Genomic DNA, 20,979 nt, shown 5'->3' with positions numbered 1-20,979 from the left:
ATTCATTCTGGTATAATAGGCCAATGTGGGAAGTAGAGGTAGGCTTTAAGGAAAAAAGCTCTTAGTACAGAGGCTTTTTTTTTTTTTTTTAAAGATTTTATTTATTTATTTGAGAGAGAGAGAATGAGAGATAGAGAGCATGAGAGGGAAGAGGGTCAGAGGGTCCGAGGGAGAAACAGACTCCCTGCCGAGGGGGGAGCCTGATGTGGGACTCGATCCCGGGACTCCAGGATCATGACCTGAGCCGAAGGCAGTCGCTTAACCAACTGAGCCACCCAGGCGCCCAGTACAGAGGCTTTTGATTCAACACTTACTGAATCAGCACCAAGTACAAAATAGAATTTCTAAGATTCAGACCTCAGTGGGGAGAGCACAGCCATGGAGGTCGGTCGAAGCTGTGGAAATGCAGCCCAAGAAGGTGTGAGCTTGCCGAGAACATGCCTTGGGGGTACCAGAGGAAGCCATTCCTGTGGTGGTGCCTCGTGCTGCCAACAGGGGGTGCTAGGAAAAAAAAAAACACATGAGGCCGGGAGCTGCTAGAAAAAGCACACTGGGAGCAGGAAAAGTAGTCCCTTGTGGGGAAAAGAAATGCTGTCTCACCACTACCCTTTAGTGACCGAACTTCATACTGTGTCTGCTGAGGGGACAGGTCTTTACAGAGTCCGGATCTATTACTGCAGAGAAGGCACTGAAGGCTGGATTTGGACATGAGAAGCAACAACTTGATAAATGATACAACTATTAAACCAAAAAGAACCTAGTTAGGTTTTTTTAAAGACTGACTGACAGGATATATGCACATGCATGTTTATAAAAACGTCTTACATGATATACAAGAAACAAAGTAGTGGTTGCTTTTAAGGAGGGGACCAGGACAGCCAGGGGCTAGGAGGAGGGAGGTTTGATTCTTGCATATTTTTTGTACTATTTGAATTCTCTCCCATGTGCATGTACCATTAAAAATGGTATGTTAGGGGCGCCTGGGTGGCTCAGTCGTTAAGCGTTTGCCTTTGGCTCGGGTCACGGTCCCAGGGTCCTGGGATCGAGCCCCGCATCGGGCTCCCTGCTCCACGGGAAGCCTGCTTCTCCCTCTCCCACTCCCCCTGCTTGTGTTCCCTCTCTCGCTGTGTCTCTCTGTCAAATAAATAAATAAAATCTTTAAAAAAGATTTTTTTATTTTTAATTTATTTGTCAGAGCACAAGCAGGGGGAGAGGCAAGCAGGGGGAGACTCACTGCTCTGACACTCACCCTTTTGTTTCTAAACTTCTCCCCTTCTGATCACCTATTCCAACCCTCTCCAACTCCCTCAGTTCTTCCACTGTGCCCACATGAGAAACATCCCCTACCATCCTCAACCTCTTATCCAAAGAAACATCCCCTACCATCCTCAACCTCTTATCCAAACAATACCTACATCTTCTTGTTCTAACTCCGTATTTTTCAGATTTTTACCAGGACTCACAGTAAGAAATTTAATGTAAACAAATGACATACTCATAAACAAGTACACAAATGAACTAAGAGTCACAAAAAAACCTCGTTATATGTTACTAATATATAACAAATTCAGAAATGCAAAATTCCTTGAAAGAGTTGTTCATATGGTGCAATATTCAGTTGTTCTTTCTTACATTCTCTCCCACAAGGCTTTTCTCTTCTCCATCCCACCAAAACAGCTCTTATGAAGGTCACCAGTGATCTCTATAGTGCTCAATTCAGTGAACACTTCCCAGCCCTCATCCTACTTTGTTAACAGCATCTGACCCAGCAGTAACTCTGGTGTGGCCCGTCACTCCCTCCTGGAACGCTCCATTTGGCTTCCAGGGCACCGCTTCTGGAGAGTTCCCTCAGTCTCCTTTACTGCTTTTCCTCGTATCTGACCTCTAAACACCGGGGGTACTCCAGAGTTCTCAACATCTCTATGTAAGTGCACTTGCTTGGAGATCTGGTTCTGCTGAACAGCTTGAAATTCCAAGTCTATGCGAACTTCTACCTTTTCATCTCTAGCCCAGATCTCTCCTCTGAACTCTGGACTCGTATCTAACTCCTCTTAATGAGTTAAGAGTTTCATCTCTGATTTCACCTGTCTGAACCCAACTCCTATCCTTCCTTTCCCGCAAGTACTCTTTATGCCAATTTCTCCACGTCAGCAAATTCCACCTTTGTTCTTCTACTTGCTGAAGCCCCAAACCTAGGGAGTCAGCCTTGATTTCTCTTTCATACTGCACATGTAATCAGTCTATTGGCAAGGGCTGAGCTCTATTTAAAAAATACATTCGGATCCAACGACTACCAACCCCTGGTCCTAACCAGTCAGTCTGCTGCCTCCCTTGAACCTTATGGTGTATTTTCAACACAAACACGGCAGTCATAAGACACTTCATAAATCAGATCATGCTATACCTTTGGTTCAAAACCTTCCAGTGAATCTCAGATGAAAATAAATGCAGAAGACCTTACAGTGGCCTACAGGTCACCTGACCCTTGGCTACCTCTCTTACCTCCATCTCTGTAATCTCTCCTCCTTGTTCACTTCCATTCCAGCCACACTGGTTTCTTTGCCATTCCCTGAACATGCCAAACTCACTCCTAGGGCCTTTGTACTTATCATTTCCTTTGCCAGGGAGGTTCTTTCTCCACATATATGAATGGCTCTCATTTCCTTCGCATCTCTGCTCAAATGTCACCTCAGCTTCCCTGACCATTCTTCAAAAAAATTTTAATTTTTAAATAATCTCTACAACACAGGGCTTGAATTTACAAACCCGAGATCAAGAGTCGCATACTTTCCCAACATCAGAGTCACATGCTCTGCAGCCTGAGCTAGCCAGGTGCCCTCTTGACCATTCTTTTTAAAAAAAGCATCCACACTCCAGTTGCACTCTGTCCAACCCCTTTCCCTGCTTCATCTCTGTCTACGGCATGCATTACTCTCTGGCACCTTACACACTTCACTTGTTTGCCAGTGGTTCCCACCACTGTAAGCAAGACCTTTGATCTGTTTTTTTTTTTTTTTTAAGATTTTATTTATTTATTTGAGAGAGAGAGAGAGAGAATGAGAGAGAGAGAGCACGAGAGGGAAGAGGGTCAGAGGGAGAAGCAGACTCCCCACTGAGCAGGGAGCCCGATGCGGGACTTGATCCCGGGACTCCAGGATCATGACCTGAGCCGAAGGCAGTTGCTCAACCAACTGAGCCACCCAGGCGCCCTGATCTGTTTTGTTTACTGCTAAATCTCCAAGCAGGTAGAAGAGTACCCAGCACATAAACAAAACTAAGTAACTGCTGAAATGAATGACTTGCCTGAACCTACAGCTACCTTCCAACTGTTAGGTATTAAAAGAGGGTTTCCAAAAATGTCATCAAAAGCAAATAAGCTATCTTCATAACTAAATTTAACCTGGCACACTCACTTAGGCAATGAAAAGACGCCAAATGTTTAAAATACTGGCTGTCAAGAAAAATAAAAATCTACTCACCTGTACAAGAAAGCTTAAGCCTTATAACATCTCATTCTGTGAAGTTTACTTACCAGGAATTGAATATTCATTTTATTTATTCAACAAACATGTATTGGGCCGCTACAATATGTTAGGTACATTTAATTTGTTCAGGCGAAACTTCTGAAAGAAATAGAACTTTTTCTATTAACCTCTTCTCCCCCAGCTAAAAAGACTAGGGAGAATCCCAGATGCATGGATACCCATCCTTAGACTCAGTTGAAGCAACAGGATTCTCTACCTCTCCTGAGAATTTGAACCGACAGAGATACAGTCAAATGGATGGTAGACGGAACTGCAAGGCAGTGATGAAAGCACTAAAGCATGGGCAGCCATGTTCAGCAGTGTGCACGAGGAAAATCTGGAGGCCAGAAAAGAGAGATAGGCGGCAGATAAAGTGTGGAGAGAATGACAATATGACTTCTAAGGAATGGAACAGAGCCATGGTTCCTGCCTGGGTCGGTCCAGTGCTGTGACACTCAGCTTCACATAAGGTTTGTTTCCTAAACTTGGATTATCAACAACATGCTTTACAAATGGTTGTATCTTTGCCCTACAACCCTTTATCCAAGCAAGTTTGAGTTCTCTTCCTACTTTTTTTTTCCCTCTTACAATTTTATACAGATATACCTCACCATATATATATTCTAAAGAAAAATACTCATATAGTCAAGGTTAAAAAAATTCACCATTTATTTTTAAAGGCATTAATAAAAAGCTTAACATACTTTATACTAAGAAAGGTACAATATACAAATGGGCTGAGTTGAAATTTTCACAGATTGACTTTTCTGTACTACACGTGACTGAGTTTCTTTAATTACTCACATTTCCATTGTTGAGTTATTCAAACTGATTATTCCCTTGAAACACATGCCTGGTTATTTAAGCATGAGTCACATGCAACAAGGGAAAATGCAGGTGATTATACCACCCAACCAACGGTTCATGAAGAAGAAGATGAAATTTTGTTCATGTTGACCATGGCGCATCAAATACTGTTCTCCTTGGGAGAGAGCTGCCCCTGAATTTGGGGGAAAAAAAGATCTAGATATACATATGCAATTTAAAAAATATTTTCTTATACAATCAAAAGAAAAAGAAAGTGGAAAGCAATATACTCATCAAGGGAAATAAAACTAGAATAAAAATATGCTAATATAAAGACAACGCAATACTAAATTCAATCTTTATAAGATAGTTAAATAATTACACAAATTGTGAAATTCATGCAAGAATAAATGTGCCAGACTACTTAAAAAAAATTTTAAGGAACACTGGTATTTGATCTGTCCTAACAGAATTAAAAATATTACAAAATGATCAAAATCATGTATTAAAAAGAAAACACAAAAAAACAAATAAAAACCGGGGTGCCTGGGTTGCCCAGTTGGTTAAGCGTCTGCCTTCGGTTCATGTCAAGATCCCGGGGTCCTGAGATGGAGTCCCGTGTCAGGATCCCTGTTTGGCAAGGAGTCTGCTTGTCCCTCTCCCTCTGCCCCTCCCCACCCCCAGCTTGTGCTCTCTCTTGCTCTAATAAAAAAAATCTTAAAAAACCAAAAAAAACACAAAAAAAACCCCAACAGTGATTACAGTACAAACATCACCACCTAACTACAACTGGTAATTAAACCTAATCATCTAGAAATTAAAACATTATACATCTCTAGAGTTGAAAACAAGAAGTTTGAGTATCTAGAAAATTTTAAGAATTCTACATAATAGAATCTACAAAATACAACTAAAGCACTGTCCAGAGAAAACCTGTCCTAAGATACCCATTTTAATAAACAGTAGATAAGAAGGAATTTGTAAAACTTAAAACAAAAGCAAAAAGGGGAAATTAATTCTTGGTGTATCATCTGGGTCCACTGGGGTCCTACTATAGTTTTTGAGTTTCTTTTTTGAATTCTAATAACATAACTCTAAGGATTCATGACTATTTCTTAGAGGTCTGCTAAAGAACAGAGAAAATTTACTTAGAATAATAATGATAAAACTCCTATTTTGCAATTATGCTATAATGCTACTGGATTCTTTTACAAATCTAAAATACAGAATTTTAGTGATTTTATTATCCCTTATCTTTGAACACTTTATTCTTCTTCATCTCTGTATGTATTTTACTGTAACTCATTGTGGTAGCCAGCCTTCAAGATTGTCCCCAGTGATTTAACTGTCTCGTGTTCTGCATGCCCTTGGTAATCCCCTCCAGTTGACTCTGTCATCCCACTCCTGTGACTGCATTGGTTTGGACTTACATCTAAAGAACAGAAAAAGGTAGAAGGGACGGTGCAGTGTTGCTCACTCTCTATCGGATCACTTGCCCTGGGGAATCCAGCTGCCATGTTGTAACTCTCAGGCTGTGTATGGAGAGCCTCAAGAAGGAAGGTACTCAGGTCTCCAGACAAAAACGAGTGAGCTTGGAAGCAGATTCTCCAGTCCCAGCAAAAACTTGAGACAACTTTAAGTCTCATGGGAACCACCCAGCTGAAAAGCGGCTCCTGGATTCCTGACCAACAAAAACTAGATAATAAATGTGCTGTTTTAAAGTCCTAAATGGGGTAATTTGTTATTTAACAACAGATAATACACTCACTGATTATCTGCAGCTATGCTTAAAAAAAAGAAGACTGAAATAATAACAACATGGAAGGACAGAATCACCTAAAACGATGATGAAATAAATCATCAACAATGAGATGATCACTATTACATCATCCTTCAGTTCTCTTATTCTGTTGCCCAAAGTACTGGATTTTCAAGATGTTTTAAGGGAAGTCTGGAGACACCGCCCTTTATCCCTGAAGTTTTTTTTTTTTTTTTTAAGCCTTCCTTGAAAACAGTTGACAGTTCAGACTTTTTCATTCTCTGTAATAGCACAGAGAACAAAATTGGCAAACGAAATATTTTCATAATTATTAAACCAGTTAGAAGATGAATGCAGAGACAGCAACATCTAGACCAGCAGTTGGACAACTATGGACTAATGTATTTACTATCTAGTCTTTTAAGAAAAAAAAATTTTTATTTTTAATTTTTTAAATTTTTTTAAAGATTTTTATTTATTTGACAGTGCACAAGCAGGGGGAACGGCAGGCATAGGGAGAGGACAGAGCAGGGAGCCCAATGTGGGGACTGATCCCAGCACACTGGGATCATGACCCGAGCCGAAGGCAGTTGCCCAACCAACTGAGCCACCCAGGTGCCCCAGAAAAAAATTTTTAAAATATTATTTCTTAGTCTTTTCATTTTTTTTTTTTAAGATTTTATTTATTTGACAGAGAGAGAGAGCGGGAACACAAGCAGGGGGAGTGGAAGAGGGAGAAGCAGGCTTCCCGCGGAGCAGGGAGCCCGATGTGGGGCTCGATCCCAGGACCCTGGGATCATGACCCGAGCCGAAGGCAGACGCTTAACAACTGAGCCACCCAGGTGCCCCTCATTTTCTTATTTTTGAAAAGTAATCTCTACAACCCAATGTGGAGCTCGAACTCACAACCCCAAGATCAAGAGTCACATGCTCTTCCGACTGAGTCAGCTGCCCTTAAGAAAAATTTGTGATCCCTACTGTAGACTAACAGTGGTGGTGACCTAGTTCCTATAAGCAAAGTCTCAGATGATGAGTCTTCAAAATGGCATATGCTACTTAGGTGCATTTTTTCCAACTCAAGAACTGATATATTTCTGAGGACAAAAAAGGAAATACAGTAATGTCATTCAGTCCTTAAACAGGGAGGATTTCACCATAATATTTTGTGGTAAAAACGTGAACTATCCCACTTTGCTAAAAAACAAACATGTAACAGTATTCATTTTCCCCTCTCCCCAGCCAGTGTTCACCTTTTATGAGGCTTGTGCACCAAAATTCACTTGATAAAGCTGCGAGTGGACAAATGTAGAAGAAAGATGTGTATACAGAAGTAAATGGAAGCTAACATATGATACAGAAATGAAAAACAGTAACTGGACTGCTCATTTCTACTGGTGCTAATAAATGTAAAAATGAAATATTTTGCTGTTACACAACAAAGAAGGGACCTGTAATCTGTCCATTTAACAAAATTATGAGCCATGAAATCTCAAAAGTATTGTTTTAATGAAATCCAGGAAGAATCATCAAAATAATAAGAAAGAGCACAGTAAAAAATGTATTTGAAATCTAGAATCAGTATAAGATAAATACAGCCTCATGCATAACAACTAATGAACAGTAAGTTGACTCCAAAGAATGTTACCCACTTTAGATACACACACACACACACACACACACACACACACACACATTAAATACTGGGAAAATACGGAATAAAAACTTGGGTTTGCTGTATTTGAATTCTCACTGAAGTTACTAACAAAGTTATTTTCACTATCTCTATTCTTGTGTAAACTGCTTGTAGAATGACTTCAAAATAAATACACTCAATTCTCATTATTCATGGTAGTTATGTTCTAAAAAGTCACTATATGGGGCGCCTGAGTGGTTCAGTTGGTTTAAGTGTGCCTTTGGCTCAGGTCATGATCCCAGGGTCCTGGGATGGAGCCCTGTGTTGGGCTCCCTGCTCAGGGAGGAGCCTGCTTCTCCCTCTCCGTCTGTCCCTCCCCTGCTTGTGCTCTCGCTCACTCTCTCGCTCGCTCTCTTTCAAGTTATAAAATCTTAAAAAAGTCACTATTACGTTTTTTTGGTTGTCTCCACGCTCAGCGTGGACACTTGCCACCCTGAGATCAAGCCCATGTGGGGCTCCCTGCTCAGTGGGAAGTCTGCTTCTCCCTCTCTCCTTTAGCCCCTCCCCCCGCCATGCTTGCTATCTCGCACTCGCTCGCTCTCTCAAATGAGTAAGTAAAATCTTAAAAAACAACAACAGGACAATGAATCTGTGAAAACTGAGCCCCTGCTCCTAGAAGAAATAGAGAGCTATGCTCAGGCAAGCCTTTAGTCACATTTTTATCAACAGATAAATACCTTTTAAAATGTGTGGTTCTGTTGAAAGACAAGTTACTTTATACTGATGATTCTAACACTAAATCATGGCCAAAAGCACTGTAACTCATGCCTGAATGAAGCTTAACCAACACATTTTCTCCGTAAGGCACCTCACAGTTTCTTGCACTTGGGAACACAAAGCACAATGTTTGGGGGCCACTTTAAAGAGCGAAAAGGCACAGAAATGTGAAAAATGTAGCACTAAAAAGACTGTGCAAAGAATGCTTGTTCATAGTATGAGATGAAAGATGAAGATGGGGCACCTGGGTGGCTCAGTCAGGCAACCAACTCTCGACTTTGGCTCAAGTCATGATCTCAGGGTCGTGAGATCTCTGTACTCTGCAGGGAGTCTGCTTGAGATTCTCTCTTTCCCTCCCCTTGTGCTCTCTAAATAAATAAATATAATCTTTTAAAAAAGAAAGATGAAGACAGAACATTGCTCAAGCTCAAGTGTGAATGTCTATGTCGGATGACTCAAATTTTTTGCCACTCTGCACTTGTCTATGAATGATATGGCAAAAGTGCTGTAATTATTGACTTGGGCAATACAGATAAATTTCAGTGAGCAGGCAAATCTGCAAATACATAATCTGTGAATAATGAGAATTGACTATCGATAAAATTTGAAAAACAAGAATTAAAAATAAACAAATATCTAAACTGATAAAAGGAAAATTATCACACAGATATAGGAAGGTAAACATATCTGTTAAAAAGGCAATAATCACTAACACCAAAAGCAAGGTCAAATAAATGATAAACTAGAAAACAAGTATTTGCAACTCCTATCACGGAGGGATGGTTTCCATAACATATAAAGAATTCCTGCAAATCAAAAAGGAGAAATCTATATCCCAGTTAAAAAGTAGGCAAAGGTGATATAAAGTTTTCAGCAAAGAAATATAGCTTTTAAACACATGAAAGGATGCTGAACTTTACAATAAAATAAAAAAATTATAGTGACATAACCATTTCCAACTGTTAGATTGACAAGAATCCAAAGGATTATTGAAAAGAATGCCCTCTCCCACTCCCCCTGCTTGTGTTCCTGCTCTCGTATCTCTGTCAAATAAATAAAAATCTTTAAAGGGGGGCGCCTGGGTGGCTCAGTCATTAAGATTATTGAAAAGAATGGGGGAAACAGGAACTCTCAACGTTGGTGAGAATATTAAAGATAGTCTCTACTGAGAGCAACATGGCAAAAAACTATTAAAATTCTAGATTCTATTAAGGTAATTCTAAAAATGTATTCACAAATCTACAAAAAGAATTCTGTAAAAGAATACTAACTGTAGCATTAAATAGCAAACCATTGGGAACTGCCTAAAATTCCATCCATAAGAGCTCAAATAAGTATGGGCCACATCTCTACATGAAAATACCATGCAACTTTATTTTTTTTTTTATTTTTTTTAAAGATTTTATTTATTTATTTGAGAGAGAGAATGAGAGATAGAGAGCACGAGAGGGAAGAGGGTCAGAGGGAGAAGCAGACTCCCCGCTGAGCAGGGAGCCCGATGCGGGACTCGATCCCGGGACTCCAGGATCATGACCTGAGCCGAAGGCAGTCGCTTAACCAACTGAGCCACCCAGGCGCCCAATACCATGCAACTTTAAAAACAAGGCAGTTTTAGATACTGGTATGGAGTATTCTCCAAAAAATGTTGAGGAAAAAGCACTTACCTATTAGAGAATACTGTATGAATTACCTATAAAAATGAAAAATTTAAAAAGTTGAAAGGAGTAATAACAGAAACATCTTACCAGATTTATTTCAATGACATACTTATTTTTACTGTCAGTAAATGTACACAGCACACATACAAGCACAAGACATCAAAGGGTACGCTGTGAGGTCTCTCTCACATGCCTACCTTCTAGTCCCTCTTCAGAGATAACTTGAGTATCACCCTGAAGTGACCCTCAATGCACACACAGACATGTTCCTAAATGTATATTTACATAAAAGGCAGGGAGACTACACTTCTGCATCTTACTTTTTTTCATTTAAATGGATCTTTCTATAAGATTGCTCTATATAACAAGGAACAGTGTTGTTTTTTATTTATTTGAGAGAGAGAGAGAGCACACAGCGGGAGGAAGAGCAGGAGAGGGACAAGCAGACTCCACGCTGAGCGCAGAGCCTGTCCCCACGACCTCGAGATCATGACCCGAGCCAAAATCAAGAGTCGGAGGCCTAACCGACTGAGCCACCCAGGTGCCCCAACAATGTAGTTATTTAAAAAAATAAACTGAATACAAGTATCCCCATGCTTTTTGAAAGTTTGTTAGGCCACTTTGCTTTATACCAAATACCCACACTAGCAGCACCTGTTTTCACTAACCAAAAGAAATCCGAAGATTTACTTTTTTTTTTGTTTAAGATTTTAGTTATTTATTTGACAGAGAGAGACACAGCGAGAGTGGGAACACAGCAGGGGGAGTGGGAGAGGGAGAGGCGGGCTCCCCGCAGAGCAGGGAGCCCGATGCGGGGCTCAATCCCAGGACCCCAGGATCATGACCTGAGCCGAAGGCAGACGCTTAACAACTGAGCCACCCAGGTGCCCCGAAGATTTACGTTTTTATGAAAAAAGGCAAAAGAGAGAAACAACATTCAGTGTGTGTTTTGCAAAGGCACTGCTAGACTCCTTCCCTGGTGTCTCAGTCAGCATCCAGCTGTCCTATTTCTGAACTGTGAGCATCTGTGCTTTATCTCGATTTATTTTCTGCATCCGCTAGCAAGTTGTGTACCAAAGTACCAGAAAATCCTGAGAGGTTACTTCTGTCATCTGGGATGTTAAAAAAATTTCCATATAAATTAATGGTAAATGGTACTTCTTGGCTTTATGCTATTTTAGATTATGAAAGGTTTCACAGAAATGCTTTACTTCCAGGTATTGGGGGAAATGTGTAATGTTCAAAAAATAGATTCAAATTATTTTAGAACTTTTATTTCATAAATAACAATGGAAAAAAATAATTCTTAAGCTATAACATGTGGATACTCTAGCAATTAGGTAGGTGGGAAGAATAAAGGCATTAACTAGTTTATTCTCTGGGGGAAGCAGTATGACAACATACAATGATCCTTACAGAACTACTTAGAATCTAAAGCTCAATACATGAAATTATCATCAATACACAGAAATAATTCTATGGAACTATGTTAAACAAAAAAGCCCAAAATAGATGTATTATTGCCATGTAGAAATATTTAGCAGTGACCCCAAATGTGACACATTATTCTTAGGTACTTGAGAAATATAGAGTATAATATCATTGTTTCATATATTTGGTTTTAACAATCACAGTAATCTTTTTAAAAACATGGAATAACAGAAAATTGTTACAGAATGGGAAAGGTGATGCAGTGAACTGTGTCATCGAATCAAGTATTCAAGAAAAATACGATGAAATGTTTGTTTAAAAATAGAAGGAACAGGGGTGCCTGGTTGGCTCAGTCTGAAGACTGTGTGACTCCCATGCTGGGTGTAGAGATTAATTAAATACATAAACTTAAAAATAATAGGAGGAACAGTTGGCAGTGTACTTGTTTTCCTGCCGTAGATTATGAAACTGGGCATTGGGCAACAGATAGCACAGGGCAGAGAGCCAGGGGAAAAGCAAACACTTAGGGCTGAGTTTTCCGTTCAGCCCATTTTGGCTGCACACAATTTCCAAACTGCAGCATGGAAGGTGGAGCTGGAACAGGTACTGTTCTTCATACATGGAATGAAGAGAGAGTTTGGGTCCTGGATTAAGGGAGCTGGTATCTGAAAAGGTAGGGTCTAGGGAGCAGGGATTTGAAAATGGGGAGCTCCAACCATACGACCCAGGAATTGCACTACTATTTACCCCAAAGATACAAATGTAGGGATCTGAAGGGGTACATGCACCCTGATGTTTATAGGAGCAATGTCCACAAGAGCCAAACTATGGAAAGAGCCCAGATGTCCACTGATAGATGAATGGATAAAGAAGATGTGGTGTATAAACACACACACACACACACACACATATATACCTACAGTGGAATATTATGCAGCCATCAAAAGGAATGAAATCTTGCCATTTATAACGACGTGGATGGAACTAGAGGGTATTATGCTAAGCGAAATAAGTCAGTCAGACAAAGATATACGTCATATGATCTCACTGATATGAGGAATTCTTAATCTCAGGAAACAAACTGAGGGTTGTTGGAGTGGTGGGGGGTGGGAGGGATGGGGTGGCAGAGTGATAGACACCGGGGAGGGTATGTGCTATGCTGAGCACTGTGAATTGTGCAAGACTGATGAAACACTGTACCCTTTTCCCCCTTTCCCCTGAAAAAAATAAAAAATTTTTTGTTCAAAAAAAAAAAAAAGAAGATAGTAGGAAGGGAAAAACGAAAGGGGGGGACTCGGAGGGGGAGATGAATCACGAGTGACTGTGGACTCTGAGAAACAAACTGAGGGTTCTAGAGGGGAGAGGGGTGGGGGATGGGTTAGCCTGGTGATGGGTATTAAAGAGGGCACGTTCTGCATGGAGCACTGGGTGTTATACGCAAACAATGAATCATGGAACACTACATCAAAAAAAAAATAAATTTAAAACAAAACAAAAACAAACAAAAAAAGAAAATGGGGAGCTCCAGAAATTTGTGTCAAAATTCTACTTCGGTAACTTGCCCAAATCCTAGATTATGCAGCTAGCATGGAGCCTGGAAACAGCTGCAGGGGGGCTGAGAGCTGGAGGGAGAGTTCTGAGGTCATATGGAGTGCCACCATTTACTCTGGCCAAAAGAGAAATCATTTCACCTCTTTCTCTTGTTTGTAAAATGGGAATAATAATAATATCTAACTTGATGGTGCTATAAAGATTAAATGAAGTAACCTATGCCTAGAGCACCCAGTAATCACTCAAAAAATATGGCTATTATTATTACTTATAAAAAGGAGAAAAACTTCATGTGGCAGTTTTTAGTTTCCTCAATATACCTAAGGAGTCTATTGAAACCAAATTCCATAAGGTAAGATTTTATTTACTCAAGAAATCGTTATCTAAACACAAAGACTCATTAATGTTTAGGTACAATGCTTCACATGTGTCTTCTGCCTGGAAACCAAGAACTGGTTTTATTTAAAGTGAAATATAGCTGTCCGCCATCTTTCCGGGCTGCCACAGTGGCGCACGTCAATGTCCTGGCAGATGCTCTCAAGAGCATTAACAATGCTGAAAAGAGGCAAACGCCAGGTTCTATTAGGCCATGCTCCAGGGTCATCATTCAGTTTCTAACTGTGACAATGAAGCATAGCTACATTGGTGAATTTAAGATTTTATTTTTAGGGCGCCTGGGTGGCTCAGTTGGTTAAGCGGCTGCCTTCGGCTCAGGTCATGATCCTGGAGTCCCAGGATCGAGTCCCACATCGGGCTCCCTGCTAAGCAGGGAGTCTGCTTCTCCTTCTGACCGTCCCTCCTCTCATGCTCACTCTCTCTCTCTCTCAAATAAATTGTAAAAAAATCGTAAAAAAAATTTTTATTTTTATGTAATCTCTACACCCCACAAGGGGCTTGAACTCACAACCCCAAGATCAAGAGTTGCATGCTCTACTCACTGAGCCAGCTAGGTTGACCTGGGTAACTGTATTTTTAAAATGTAATGATGTGTGTAATTTTCAAAACACTCCTCTCAGGAATGCAATACTCATTTTGAAATTGACAAGAAAAAAACATTTTTCAAAATCTACTTCTCAAGGCAACATGGAAACATCCATCAAGAAGCATAACGTCCACAATCTTCTATCACATAGTCACCATAGAAATTTACCTGAAGGCTATGAAAGAACAAAATCAAATTACCACATATAAGAAGGTACCCACTGTAATGTTATCCAGAATGCCAAAAACTACTTAACTGAAAGAACAGTGGCATAACAAAACAATCAGACAGAAATATGTAAAAAAACATTAAAATGTGATATTAAGTGCAGATACACATGTGTGCACAAAATGCTATGATGGCATCTCTATCAAATATAGATGAATATGGACTGAAAGTATAAAATAATACGTGAAAAAGAAACACAATCATAGACACACAGCTTTGGCTAATTTAAAAATACTGAACAGTTTTCTTACATACTTTTCAAACATACAGAAAATAGAAAAAATAGTACAATGAACATCCATGTGCACACCACTTGGATTCAATAGCCATATATGCTTCATGCACATGTACATTTTGCTAAATCATTTAAAAAGATATTCATGACATTTTAACACTTCACTTACAAATACTTGAGTATGCAAATTTAAAAAGACATTCTTCCATATATTACAACACCCTCATCATATCATAAATTAGCAATAATTATCTAATTTCATTTAAAGTCCAGTCCATATTCAAATTTCTTCAACCCTCAAGCTTTTTATAGATGGCCCTCCAAACCGAATTTCAACCACGGCCACAATGCATTTGGCTGTTATGCCTCTTAAGTCACTTTTAATCTAGAACAGTTACTCCCTACCTTTTTTCTCTTTCACTGACTTTTTGAAGAAAGGAAGCCAGTTACCTTCTAAAACATTTCAAAATAAATAAATAAATAAAACCTTTCACATTCTAGACCTATCCGATCATTTCTTTTCTGGGGTCATTTAACTTGTTGCTCTATCCCCAGTTGTTTCCAGTAAGTGGAAAAGATCTTATAGGCTTAATTAAATTCCAGTTAAACTCTTTTGACCAAAACACTTCATAGATGATTCAGTCTATTTCATACTGCATCATAAATCAAAAACCAAGTCTGGCTGTCCCACCACAGTGGTGCAGTATCATCACTATTCTAAGGATCTCCTCACTGTAAAGATGTTTTTTTTTCCACACCACTAACCAAGTACTTGCTGAGATGATACTTTGACATCATGAGACAATGTAGATCAACCTTTTATCAAATTGTTTTGACATCAAAATGTATTTAATACTACTATATATAGAAAACCCTAAAGACTACACCAAAAAACGACTAGAACTGATGAATGAATTCAGTAAAGTCACAGGATACAAAATCAAGGTAGAGAAAACTGTTGCATTTTTTTTTTTTTTAAGATTTTATTTACTTGACAGAGAGAGAGAGACAGCGAGAGAGGGAACACAAGCAGGGGGAGTGGGAGAGGGAGAAGCAGGCTTCCCACGGAGCAGGGAGCCTGATGCAGGGCTCGATCCCAGGACCTGGGATCATGACCTGAGCCGAAGGCAGACACTTAACAACTAAGCCACCCAGGTGCCCCTAGCATGGACATTTTAATAGTATTTTTCCTCCATGAACATGGACTATCTTTCTGTTTGTTTTTGTTATCTTCAATTTCTTTCATCAGTGTTACAGAGTTTTTGGTGTACAGGTCTTTAACCTCCTTGGTTAATTTTATTCTTAAGTGTTTTATTGGTTTGGGTGCAATTGTAAATGGGATTGTTTTCTTATTTTCTGTCTCTACTAGCTCATTATTAGTATGTAGAAATGCAGGGGGTGCCTGGATGGCTCAGTTGTTAAGCGTCTGCCATCGGCTCAAGTCATGCATGATCCCAGGGTCCTGGGATCGAGCCCTGCATCGGGCTCCCTGCTCGGCGGGAAACCTGCTTCTCCCTCTCCCACTCCCCCTGCTTGTGTTCCCTCTCTCGCTGTGTCTCTCTTTGTCAAATAAATAAAATCTTAAAAAAAAAAAATGTCCATGCTATCCAAAGCAATCTATAAATTTAATGCAATCCCTACTAAAATACACAGCATCTTCCACAGAACTAGAACAAATAATCCTAAAATTTGTAGGGAACCACAGAAGACCTTGAATAGCCAAAGCAATCTTAAAAAAGATGAACCAAACTGGAGGGTATAACAAACTCAGATTTCAAGATAGACTCCAAAGCTGTACTGATCAAAACGTATGGTACGGGCGCACACACAAAAACACACGGATCAATGGAATATACATGAGAACCCCAGAAATAAACCCACGCTCATTTGGTAATTATTCTTCAACAAAGGAGGCAAGAACATACAATGGGGGAAAGCCAATCTCTTCAACAAATAGTGTTGGGAAAATTGGACAGCTATATACAAAAGAATAAAACTGGACCACTTTCTTGCACTGTACACAAAAATAAACTCTAAATGCATTAAATACTTTAATGTGAGACCTGAAACCATAAAATTCCTAAAAGAAAACATAGGCAGTCATCACTTTGACATTAACTATAGAAACATTTTTCTAGATATGTCTCCTTTGGTAAGGCAAATAAAAACAAAAATAAACTACTGGGATTACGCCAAAATAAAAAGAAACCCAATAAAATGAAAAGGCAACCTACCGAATGGGAGAAGATATTTGCAAATGTGTGTTATATTCAATTAAGGGCTTAATATCCAAAATATATAAAGAATGTGTGCAACTCAACATGAAAAAAATCAAACAATCCAACTGAAAAATGAGAAGACAACATGGACATTTTTCTAAAGAAGACATACAGACGGCCAACAGACACATGAAAAGATGCTCAACATCACTAATGATTAGGGAAATGCATTTCAAAACCAGAATGAGGTATCACCTCACAGCAGTCAGAATGGCTAAAATCAACAGCACAAGAAACAACAGGTGTTGGTGAGGATGTGGAGAAAAAGGAACCCTCATGTACTGTTGGTGGGAATGCAAACTGGTGCAGCCACTGGGGAAAACAGTATGGAGGTTCCTCAAAAAATTAAAAATAGGCCATATGATTGGTCATTCCACTACTGGCTATTTGCCCAAGGAAAACAAAAATACTAATTTGAAAAGATATATGCATCCCTATGTTTATTACAGCATTACTTGCAATAGTGAAGATATGGAAGCAACCCAACTATTCACTGATAGACAAACACAAAAGGAAGATGTGTTGTACATTACACATACAATGGAATATTACTCAGCCATAAGTAAGAATGAAACTTTGCCATTTGAGACAACATTGATGGATGTAGAGAGTATAGTGAGAGTAAGTGAATTTAAATGGGAGAAAAGCAAATACCGTATGATTTCACTTATATGTGAAATTTAAGAAACAAAACCAAGGATCCAAGAAAAAAAACAAAACAAAAAAAGAGAGTCTTTTTTTTTTTTAAGGATTTATTTATGTATTAGAGAGAGAGAGAGAGAGGAAGTGCACAGGCGGGAGGGGCAGAGGACAGAGAGACAGAGAGAGATAAACTCAAGCAGACTCTGCACTGAGCACGGAGCCTGATTATGAGGCTCAATCTCATGACCCTGAGATCATGACCTGAGCTTAAACCAAGAGTTGGATGCTTAACCAACTGTGGCACCCAGGTGCCCCCAAACTGACTCTTAAATATAGAAAGCAAACTTGCGGTCGACAGAGGAGAGGTTGGTGGGTGCATGGGTGAAATGGGTGAAGGGGATTAGGAGTACACGTGTAATGAGTACAGAATAGTGTGTACAACTGTTGAATCATTGTGTTGTATACCTGAAACTAATAACACTGTATGTTAATTGTACTTGAATTAAAAATAAATAATTAAAAATGTATTTAATAGTTTTCTATTAACTTATTTTTTAACATATCAATTTATTTATTTATTTTTGTTTTTTAAAGATTTTATTTATGTGACAGAGAGACACAGCGAGAGAGGGAACACAAGCAGGGGGAGTGGGAGAGGGAGAAGCAGGCTTCCCGTGGAGCAGGGAGCTGGATGCGGGGCTCGATCCCAGGACCCTGGGATCATGACCTCAGCCGAAGGCAGATGCTTAAGGACTGAGCCACCCAGGCGCCCAATTTTTAAATTTTTTAAAAAAGATTTTATTTATTTGAGAGAGAGAGAAAGAGAGAGAGAGAAAGAGAGCCAGCACAAGCAGGGGGGAAGGGCCGAGGGAAAGGGAGCAGCAGGCTCCCCAGTGAGCAGGGAGCCTGCTGACATGGGGCTGGATCCCAGGACCCAGGAACATGACCTGACCTGAAGACAGACGCTTAACTGACTGAGCCACCCAGGCGCCCCACCATTTCAATTTTTAAACATATGTTTTCCACAAACTATGAAATTTATACTAAAGATTCACTTTTATAATGATGGTAGACTTACTTCTTAATTGAAATGTGAGCACCTTCCTTCTTTTTGGTTTTGTTTGAAACCCTGTAAGGAAACATAAAGGGATTTAAAAGAATAGCACACACATTTATGCTTTGCTTTGTTCATATGACATTTTACTAATTCTACTTAAGAAAATATCATCAGAAAATAAGTTTATAACCTTCAAATGTGCTTTAAAAGGGATCCCAGAGTAAACAATTATTAGGCTGTAATTAAGAAGTTTTCTTCTTTCACGAAGTCCAGTGATGTTCCTGAGCCAACTTATACCCTAATTATGTCAAGTAAAATACCACTGTGTCACACTCATTTGCTAAAATAAAACCATTAGAGACCACTACATACTAAAGAACAGTTGAAAAGTTAAAAGGAGCAGGATCCGTACTCAGTATTTGTTTTCCTGGTCAGGTCTAACCCAGGTGTCCTAGTCCTCTCTTCTAGCTCCCATGGGTCCCACTTTCCCTACATATATATTAGCTTTCCACTTTACTATTAATCCATACTTTAGAGGCCATAGGATGTATTAAAAGTGATTTTTTCTTGGGGCGCCTGGGTGGCTCCATCGTTGAGCGTCTGCCTTCGGCTCAGGTCATGGTCCTGGAGACCCGGGATCGAGCCCCGCATCGGGCTCCCTGCTCCGTGGGAAGCCTGCTTCTCTCTCCCCCACTCCCCCTGCTTGTGTTCCCTCTCTCGCTGTCTCTCTCTGTGTCAAATAAATAAAATCTTTACAAAAAAAAAAGGAAGATGGTTACCCTTGGGAAAGGGACTGTAGTGACTAGAAGAAGATATAAGGAGGCTTTAGGATTACGATAATGTTTTTTTTTTTTTTAAAATACAGCTCTCTTTCCTTTTTAAAAGATTTTTATTTGTCCGAGAGAGAGAGCACGCGCTCACAAGCAGGGGGGAGCTGCAGGCAGAGGCAGAAGCAGGATTCCTGCTGAGCAAGGAGCCCAGTGTGGGACTTGATCCATGGGATCATGACCTGAGCTGAAGGCAGATGCTTAACCGACTGAGCCACCCAGGCGTCCCAATAATGTTTTTAACCAAGCTGTTCACTTCTAATATATACAGTTTTCTGCATATGTATTTCAATAAAAAGTTTACCATAATGACCAAATAAAACCATGAACCTATGCATAATATGAACCTGAAAATAAGTCAAAATATGGTGCATTTGGGTAAAAGAGCTCTTTTTTGTTCTAAAAAATTGAAAAATAAACACAAGTTACATCAATAGTTTACTTATATGTTATACATATATTTTTAGATTTATTTATTTTAGAGAGAAAGAGCATGTGAGCGTGGACGGGGTGGGGAGGGAGAGAGAATCCCAAGCCGACTTTGCGCTGAGCCTGAGGCAGGGCTTGAGACCACCATCTTGAGACCACACCCAGAGCTGAAACCAAGAGTGACACCCAGCCAACTGTGCCACCCAGGTGCCCCTACGTAATATTTTTCAAAATATTTCATAATAAAAAATATATGCAAAGAAATGTGAAGTGCAGAAAATGGAAGCTTAGCAAGTTAAGTGCTTGGCCTCAAATTACAAACTGTTAATTTGCTACTTTCCATTATCTTTTTGGTAATTAAAAGGGGAACTTCATCATACAATACAAATATACCAAGGTTATACAACAGCTCAAGATTAGCTTTTAAATAATAGTATTACTGGGAGCATGTACAGGTAATACACTTAAAAAATTACTCCTTCAAGTCAGTTTTTTTCTTCTTCTATATATTAACCAGAAATTGAAGTACCTACAATATCACATCATAATCTCAGCATGGCATAACAGCTTCCTTTTAAAAAATTTAAAAATTGAGGCAACTTGAGACACAGGTTATGCTCCCATCACAGCAAGTTTATTGCTGTGGTGACAATGAGACCTATAACATTTTGCACTAAGCTCACAGGGTAGAGTGGAAGTAACAAGACTTTTCAATATTAGAAAAAATTAAGGAATAAAAATTCTAGATCATTTGCTAAAATAGCTATCAGTGTACTTCCTACAATTTGACTTCTAAGGTCCTAAGGTCAAGAAATTGGAACCAAAAGGTTACAGGTGGGGAATTTGTGAAGTATGTCCATATTCAAGGGAAGATCAAAGAAGCCCAACTGAAAGAACTCTGGACTGACACAACTGTGTCTAAACTGTGTTTAGAAAGAACAAAGTTCTTTCTAAAAGGGCTATTTTGAAGATTATGATTCTGACTTTGGAGGAACTGCAGTGATTGGCAGTGGAAGGAAATCACATGTAAAATTCTTTAAATAAAACTTTACTGACTTTAAAATTAAGAAATTAATATTTTCTTGATAAATCACAATACTACATAATGACAAGTATGGAGCTTCAGTCCCTAAGGTCCAGCTTGGCATTTATCACCTAAG

The 20,979-nt window shown here is 39.4% G+C and overlaps 2 protein-coding genes and 1 non-coding gene across 5 annotated transcripts in view; 2 read left to right on the top strand and 1 right to left on the bottom strand.

Moving 5' to 3' along the window:
* Window positions 1-7,932, top strand: part of GTF2H2C (GTF2H2 family member C) — a 44,222-nt gene extending 36,290 nt beyond the window's left edge. The window contains exons 19-20 of one of the 2 annotated variants that reach the window (XM_073905373.1): window positions 3,667-3,994; window positions 7,330-7,932. The gene's annotated coding sequence lies outside the window, so the exon portion shown is untranslated. The remainder of the gene's footprint in view (window positions 1-3,666; window positions 3,995-7,329) is intronic. The other variant, XM_073905372.1, reaches the window with a different exon arrangement.
* Window positions 4,170-20,979, bottom strand: part of LOC112839793 (survival motor neuron protein) — a 36,686-nt gene continuing 19,876 nt past the window's right edge. The window contains exons 8-10 of one of the 2 annotated variants that reach the window (XM_025892847.2): window positions 18,585-18,635; window positions 10,165-10,190; window positions 4,170-4,524 (exon numbers count right to left, since the gene is read on the bottom strand). In XM_025892847.2, the coding sequence (XP_025748632.1) occupies window positions 18,588-18,635 (48 nt within the window). In that variant the 3' untranslated portion in view covers window positions 4,170-4,524; window positions 10,165-10,190; window positions 18,585-18,587. The remainder of the gene's footprint in view (window positions 4,525-10,164; window positions 10,191-18,584; window positions 18,636-20,979) is intronic. The other variant, XM_025892848.2, reaches the window with a different exon arrangement.
* Window positions 20,385-20,488, top strand: LOC112839847 (small nucleolar RNA SNORA1). The gene has a single exon (XR_003212304.1). It is a non-coding gene; the product is annotated as a small nucleolar RNA SNORA1 (small nucleolar RNA).

This window comes from Callorhinus ursinus, unplaced genomic scaffold (genome assembly GCF_003265705.2).
Source record: "Callorhinus ursinus isolate GAN/ISIS: 27379988/994484 unplaced genomic scaffold, GSC_fseal_2.0 scaffold23, whole genome shotgun sequence".
NCBI classification, from domain to species: Eukaryota; Metazoa; Chordata; class Mammalia; order Carnivora; family Otariidae; genus Callorhinus; species Callorhinus ursinus.
This window is presented reverse-complemented; position numbering and strand designations above follow the sequence as displayed.